This window comes from Lytechinus variegatus, chromosome 18, assembly GCF_018143015.1.
Source record: "Lytechinus variegatus isolate NC3 chromosome 18, Lvar_3.0, whole genome shotgun sequence".
In the NCBI taxonomy this organism is placed as follows: Eukaryota; Metazoa; Echinodermata; class Echinoidea; order Temnopleuroida; family Toxopneustidae; genus Lytechinus; species Lytechinus variegatus.
The window spans coordinates 20,543,203-20,551,461 of NC_054757.1; the positions used below are offsets into that span (position 1 = coordinate 20,543,203).

Below are 8,259 nucleotides of genomic sequence, written 5' to 3' on the forward strand. Positions count from 1 at the left end.
CTTTTAAAGCCATAATAATATTCACAATATACCGTATTCTCACAGGCAGTGAGTCATAGCTCTCTCCAAGCAGCTCCATTTGCTAGACAGTTGCAGTATCTCGTTCAACAGCCAGACTTCGACGATTTAAGGTAAGTCTAACTGATTCATAATATGCATTATTAATCAATGCTTGGCGATATTACTTACTTTTAGTTTAGACAGGAATGAGAGTAGGGAATAACCTATAAAGTTTATAAGGTATAACTTTAAAGTTTGCAAGTTGTCCCCTTCCGGCCCATGTGCTGTGTATTATCTCTGTATCCAGTAAGGTATTTTGAAAGCTGCAAAGGTATTTGAAACTCCCCCTGCTAACTCCTCCCCAAGCTCATCCTCCTACCCATATATCTGCCCCCCCCCCCTTTCTTTTCATCCTCCAGTGAAATTTTACTCCACATCTCTTTCCATTCTCTTTCTTTAGGTCTTTATTTAACACCAGTTAGTATTCAAACAGCATTTGATTCCAAACTGGTGTTCTTTCAATACTCTGGTGTGGAGATATATTGTAGATTCCGGGCAGGTGTTTAATAAATCAGCACCGGTCGGGTGTTTTTGCAGTCCATACATGTATACATTTTCTTGGCATCTTAAAACTTTGTCAGGTGGTTTCCTGACGTACAGACACATATCATACCATGTATACCCTTCATGCTTATAAAATGCCTCCTTGCTATGATCTGAATAATGAATTTACAAATAAGTCACTTAAAAATCAGATAATGTTCCATCCGAACTTAATGTTCAAATTTGCATTATTACATTTTCACAGAACAAAATATAATGGCTGTAAATGCTGCCGTGTCATTTGCAAATAAAACTTATACAAACAACATAATTATTGAAGTAGGTACAATGTATGATTATGTTTGATATGTTCGAGTCACCGTCGCGAGGTATTTTACCTGGGATTCGGATTATTTGCTTTCACTATACGTTATCTGCATTCTGAACTCGGTTTAAACATTGGACCCCGGATATAACCAAGGAAACCTAAACCATGAATGCCAAACCCAGGCATGCCAAGCCCGGCTAATCCAGGGGGCACGAGATCACATACGTGCCCCCTTTTTATCCAAAGGCACGAAGTGCTCCTTCCTTTTATGGTGATTTTCTCCCTATAGGTTTTGATTTTATTTTTAGAGAGAAAATTACCAATTTCGGGACTACACGAACGTCATATTTCCTGTGCCCCCCCCCCCCCCCTGGTTCAGAAATTCTGGATACGCCCCTGTCTGGATATGATTACCACTACTCCAGCCACAGACCCTGACCCCAAAATATCCGCTACAGGCCTACATTAAAGGTATTGTTTAACTTTGTGAGCAGCTGATTTAAAAATTCTCAAACCATGATGAAACATGTGTACAAGTGCATGTATTAGAACTAATAAACCCTGAACACAACCATTATTGAGAATAAAAAGCTAAACTACAAGGCAAACCCCGATTTTTTAAATATATAGGCGTCTTATAGACACCTAAATAGTACACATAAGTGTATGGGATTAAATTAAGATGGTTTTTCCGTCACTTTATATTTCAATTTTTGAAGCACTAAATAATTATTTTCGAACGCATTTTTCTGGGCTTCATTTTTGTAACATATCACAGACACAGGTGACAAGTGTGACCTTCTAGCTCAGATTTTTTTTTAAGTCAAACCAATGTTAATCAATCACTTTAATAATGTTTCCATTATACTTTACGGTACATGCACTTCTCGAATCAATTTATGAAAACTGAATCTATTATAATTATAAATTCCAAATAATAGGTATACAAGTCGTGACATTTTATAACACTTCGCAACATCACAGTACAAGGAGGGAATGAGAGTGACTAACATCCCTTCACCCAGGGGCGGATCCAGCTTTCACACCAATAGGGGGGGGGGGCCGAAAAATATTTTGATCAACATTTTTCTCGATTGGCCGCTACAATCTGGCTTTTTTTTGGGGGGGGTTCAGGGGGTAGTAGTCCTGACTAAAGACTGAAGTTTTAAGTATTAGTTTTTTATTGCTATAGACAATATAAGGTATCTCATGTGGTCTTAATATATAATGCGAGCGCGAAGCGCGAGCTAAAAATCTCTGTTTTTTATGTCCTTAGAACTGAAAATTCAGAGCAGTTTTTATAATCATGACAAAGATAAGTATCCGACTAAACAATGCGAGCGCGAAGCGCGAGCCGAAATTTCATCATATAGTAAACGTGAAAAGTGACTCAATTAGGACTGTTCTTAGTGATTAATGAAGAGGAACAAGTATCACTCATTAAATAATGAGAGTGCGAAGCGCGAGTTCAAAATTTCTGATATTCCGACCTGAAAAAAATGAGCAGTCTAAGCGCGTTTTTACTTGAATAAACAAGCCGTGTGTCTCAAACAATTAAATGCGAGCGCGAAGCATGAGCTTAATTTTTTTATATACTGACATGATAAAGGAGCATTTTGACAAATTTTGGTAAGATTTCCAAAGAGCATAGGTTTTTCCACAAATCAAACAATGCGAGCGCGCATCGCGAGCTGAACATTTTGATACACATTAACAATTTTTTTAAATCAAACAAAATAATGAAAGCTTGATGTGCGAGCTAAAAAATTGTGTGCAAATTGATATCAGAACTGGATATATTGTATATATATATTGGTTATATATTAGTGTCATTTAACCCTCTTGAATGGGATTCATTACACAGGCAATGCGAGCGCGAAGCGCGAGCGAAAAATTTTATATAAAGTCTATTTTCCATTCTTCCCCTCACCTTTTTTTTGCTTCCTTTCGGGGTCGGGCCGGTCGTTACGAGGCTGTAAATTACACATCATGGGTAAAATACCTCTTTCTTACTTTTCTTTCTGTTTTTCGTAGTTTCTATCAAGGTAAAGAGTACACTTTTTCTGCAGGTTGTCAAAAAATAGGGGGGCCGGGGCCGCTGGCCCCCTCCTGGATCCGCGCCTGCCTCCCCCCCTCTTAACCCCATGACATTTCAAGTTGTGGAAAATGTTAAGGAAAAGGGGGAGAACAAGAAGAAATAAGTGAAAAGGGGGGATTTTAAAAAAAAGTGAAAAGGGGGCATCAAAATACCATGCCAGCGCCCCCTGATAAGTATAAAAAATTTACTCTGAAAAAAAAAATGCTGAAACAGTAAGGACTTTAACTTTAAAAACTGTCAGAAATATATTTTGTGAATACCTATACACTGAAAGCCCGACCCACACTTGTGTTCACGTTATTTTCTTTTTTCTCCACTAAGTAATCTAGTAAAAAAAATATGAGCATTATCATGCCCTCATGATTTGCCATGGCCCTGGGAAGCGTGCATGGGTGTCGTTTAAGCACCCATGATTAGGCTGGGAGATGCTGCATGTATTATCCACCATAGGCAGCTCCCCCCCCCCCTCCCCTGGAAATATAATAGCTATGCTAAAGAGCAGAAATGAAACCAAAATCACCATTTTGTTAGATTTTTGCTGGACAAAAATCAGCTTTATTTTCTAGTGTAACTTTTTTTTTGCTTGTCAAAGTATCAAAAACCAGCACCCCTGTGAAAAGAAATCGGGCCTTGGCTTTTGTGTTAAATATTTTGGACTTACCTTTTCAATTCACTCTCTGTCCCTTTTTTTTGGTTTTTCACTTTACTACAAGATGTCTGATTCAAAACCCTTCCGGGTCATCATGTGGTGTGTACCACGTTCGATATCGACTGCCATCGCTAAGTGTTTCAGTTTTATTGATAACACAGAGGTAAGTATTAATATGATGAAGATGAGATTGATAATTATGATAAAGGTGATGGTAGTGGTGATGGTGATGATGATGATGGTGATGATGATGATGATGATGAAGGAGGAGAAGAAGGTGACGACGATGATGATGATGATGATGACATGGTGGTTATGATGATGATGATATAAACGATAAAGAATGGGTATTAAATGAAGAATAAGAAAATAAAAAGAAAAGACACGAATGGGTAAAAGAAGAAGAAAACAAACGGATGAATATCAATGGCAATACCAGCCATGACGATTATTATACGTGTTGATATTGATGATTAATATACTGTCCTGTCAGGTTATCTAAAATGATAGAAAGGTGAGGGAAATGCTTTGTTTTGATTCAAACGCAGCTTGAGAGGTCAACTCTTTATCTTATATATACATATATATATATATATATATATTGTAAAGAAATGGGTGAAGAGAACAATGGTAGGCGTAGCTTCAATCAAGGTTCACCAGAGCTATCTACCTTTGGAAAAATTGGTGATGCCGAAAAAATGTCTCTGCCGGGAATCGAACCCGGGCCCCCAGGTTTGAACGCCGGGTTTCAAAGGGTAGATAGCTCTGGGAAACCTTGATTGAAGCTACGCCTACCTTTGTTCTCTTTATCCATTTCTGTCACACAATATTTAAATAAAAAGAGTTGCCAAAGCTGTAGTACGTGTATAACTTCACACATTTGCATTCTTTCTCCCATACGTGTACTGTATCAAAGCAATAGCTTCGATCCAGCTGAGGCATGGCCGCTTGTCATTGTTTAAAACCCAACTTAACCCGAAATGGGAAATTAAAATTGGTATGGTGTCGAAAATCTGTCTATCTGACGGTCAATCGGATCGGGGCGCCCTAGCCACTAACCCGTCTCTGTGGTCTAGTGGTTAAGGCACCGGCGTTCAAAGCTGGGGGCCCGGGTTCAATTCCCGGCAGAGACATTTTTCGGCATCACCAATTTTTCCAAAAGGGTAGATAGCTCTGGGAACATTGATTTAAGCTACGCCTACCTTTGTTCTCTTCATCCATTTCTGTCACACAATATATATATAAATACATATATGTAAAACAGTAATGATTTGCAGATGTTTATTATTTGGAATAGGTTCAACAAAATATGCTTTACCCAAGACAATGTATCAATAATCTCAAAAGATAGAATAAAGTGGAAACGCCTCTTCATATCAAAATCCAAATGAGCCATTCATTTTTTCCTTTCAACATGTTCAAGGTATGGTTTGAGCCCTACTGTCTAGCCTTCTTTCAAGACTTTACGCTGAAAGCAATGGGCGTGCCTCTTCCGAGGAGCTGCGGTGATTTTGACCCGGAGGCGCTCTTAGGTCCAATGAAAGCCATGATGAAAGGCTCTCCCATGGAACATGCTTTCATGCCAGAAAAGATGGACGTGTCACTAATGTTGTAAGTATATTCCAAAGCAATTTTAAACAGTTACAGTTAAAATAAATTTATTCAGCTGAATGGTTTAGTTAATATCCGAATCTCGGTACTTTAGATACTATATAATATAATATTGATCATGGAAATTTCGAATACAAGACTGAAAACATAGTGAACTGAATAGAACATTCAAATTTCAAAAGATCGATGTGCATGCTCAGTCCTGATGTAGGTAACCTTGATCTCTGAGCATGAGCAGGGGTGGTTGTTTATCTCAGAAAGCTTCCTAACACATCAACCTTTTTATTATCGTATAAGATGAAGCCATGAGAAAGAGACAATTACCCAATCTCTAAACCACCTTTTCAATACTATTGCTTTAATTCCTTCGTTCCCTAAAAAGGATGTATTGCTTATTTTGTTTAATGCATGCCCAGATCCTAAAGTTAAAAGTGGCAAATAATTGTTCTAAAGTACCAACATTGGGGTGATATTAAGTTGATAATTACTGCCAATGTTTAAGTAACGCAAGACATGATGTTCTATATATATCTTTCATTTAATTTCTAGACTTTGATCCGATTTATCACTAAATAATCGAATGCATGCCCGGACTGAATAAATTATATATTTATTACTAGGTGTTTTTTTGGGGGGGCTGTTTTGAGAAAAGAAATCAATCCTGCGTTAATGTCATGAGCCACAAAAAAATTGTGGGCCTGATATGGCGTATCGCGTAACATTAATAGAAAGATGCGAGCGAACGAAGCGAGCTAGCAAGAAATTAAACAATGTTATTACAAAATCCAAGTCTTTAATAGATTGTGACACGATATTTAGAAAATAATATCATATTTCACCCTTTCCTTTTCCCTTTTTCTTGGTTGTGAACACCCCCCCCCCCCCCCCTTCATCTGTACGCCAATGGTTTTGGGTCATCAATTATAATTTACCATTACTTTTTTGAACTCATTTGTAATTTTCATTTATTCAAACGTTTCTATTCGTCATGCACTAGTGAAACACAAATTATCCCTATCATGCCTATGGCGATGATAAATCATTAATTCAAATCAGTTATGCCACTGGCACAAGAAAGAGGCTCTTCTTTATTTTATGAAAACATTAAATATATTAGGCCCTATGATTTCACTGAATGATTTATTTAGAATACTAATTTCATCCATCTGTAAAGGTCTCTACTCACCAGATGGCCATCGATCTGAATTTGCCGGTATTATTCTTGCATTTTTTTAAAATAAAGACTCGCGGCGGTCAACTAAATTGGGAATGAGATCACTGGGTTGATTTTCTTTCTGAAATTATTCATACACAGTAAATATATCTTAAACAAAATGTTAAAAACTTTGTTTAAGCATGTCAGTCTAACAGCTATTGGTTAAAAAAAGCAATATTGTCTATACATTAGTATAGATCACATTTTGCGTAATATTTACGTACCCTGCATTCTTCTGTTTCTTCTTCTTATCATTATTATCATTCTTCTTCTTCATCATCTTCTTCTTTTCTTCTCTTTCTTTTTTTTCTTGTCCCCCCCCCCCCTCGTCGAAAATGTTCTTCTTCGTCGTCTTCTTCTTTCTCCCCTTTCTCCTCCTCCTCCTTCTTCTTTTTCTTCTTCTTATTATCATCATTCTTCTTCATCATCATCATCTTCTTCTTCTTCTCCTTCTTTTCTTCTCTTTCTTTTTCTTATTTTCAAGATTTCAATAAACACAGTACTTACTATTACGATCCTCGATTTTCAAAAAGTATTGAAATTATTTTCCTTCTGATTTCAAGAGTTGTTTTTTCTTATTCTTGAATTTTCTAGGCGCGATGGGATAAGGCAACAACTTGAAAGTCAACCCGACAAACCCATATTCATCAAGGACATGGCCTATGGCGTCACAGGGTACCTAGATCTCTTACCCAAGAAAGAGGCAGGTTACAAACACACGTTTCTGATCCGTGATCCTGAGCGGATGTTCCCTTCCTGGAGAACCCTTCTGATAACTCAGGTTGCCCAGATGCCAATGCCGGGAAGGAAATCTGTCGATCCTGCCACATTTGACATGACCACAGATGTGCCATTCATGATGCCAGGCTACACCTACAAATGCCAGTATGACCTCTGGAAGCACGTCAAGGAGAACTTTGACCCAAACCCTGTGGTCATTGATGTCGACGAACTGTTGGCCAATCCTGCGGATATGCTTCCGAAGTACTTTGAAGCTTGTGGAATGCCCTGGGATGCTAAGTATCTCCAGTGGGATGCTAGCCCAGACATAGTGAAGACTTGGCGGTGCATGTTTCCAATGTCCGGTACCAGAGCGGATGGCACTATACGTCTTGTCCACAAGATAGCCTTCGAAAGTTCTGAATTCCGAGCATCCAAGCCAAAGATTCCACGATCGGAGATGACTCCTGACACAATCAAGGCTATAGACGCTACAGCAGACTACTACAAAGAAATGGCCGAAACAAGGATCAAAGCTGGAGAAAATTAATACATGATGAAAACATACTGTTTGTATTATTGCCGTGATAATGATTTATTATTTAGTTGTACTATTATAGAAATTGTATTCTATGAACATGGTGAAAGTGAATATATCAGGAAACGAACAGAGTATAATATTACTTTCATACGAAGAAACCGTTCCCAGACCGATCCTGAGCAAGGCTGGAAATAACGTACAAAGTAAAAAAAAAACAAAAAACAATAAAGTAAAAAGCACGTTGTTTCTGGCTGTCACTCTAACAACAAGTTGTTCAAACATTCTTTGTAACTGTTTAGCCTCTTTAAACAACTTGTTTAAACAGTTTAAACAACAGTTGTTAGAGTGACAGGCTTAAATAACGTGTTTTACAATTCCAACAGCGATTTTACAGTGTATACGTTATTTCCAATGGTGTACCAGTTTGCGGAACCGGGGTGGGTGGGCTTCAGCCTCACCCCCTCGACTTTTTTTTTTCAAAACCGTGTATAAAACTTAGAAAGTTACTATCTGATTGTGATTTTATGCATGGTCGGCATCCCACCCCACCCCC

The 8,259-nt window shown here is 38.0% G+C and overlaps 1 protein-coding gene across 1 annotated transcript; it reads left to right on the forward strand.

Moving 5' to 3' along the window:
- LOC121432276 lies at positions 1-8,259 on the forward strand. The gene is made up of 4 exons (XM_041630138.1): positions 1-131; positions 3,683-3,781; positions 5,042-5,229; positions 7,040-8,259. The coding sequence occupies exons 2-4, from the start codon at positions 3,683-3,685 to the stop codon at positions 7,713-7,715; spliced, it is 963 nt and encodes a 320-aa protein (XP_041486072.1). The 5' UTR covers positions 1-131; the 3' UTR covers positions 7,716-8,259.

What these genes read in the sequence shown, in the direction of transcription:
- LOC121432276 (XM_041630138.1), top strand. Translation starts at nt 3,683, where the DNA reads ATGTCTGATTCAAAACCCTTCCGGGTCATCATGTGGTGTGTACCACGT. An exon ending in GTTTTATTGATAACACAGAG is followed by an intron (nt 3,782 to 5,041) that starts GTAAGTATTAAT and finishes AACATGTTCAAG; the next exon opens with GTATGGTTTGAGCCCTACTG. An exon ending in ATGGACGTGTCACTAATGTT is followed by an intron (nt 5,230 to 7,039) that starts GTAAGTATATTC and finishes TGAATTTTCTAG; the next exon opens with GCGCGATGGGATAAGGCAAC.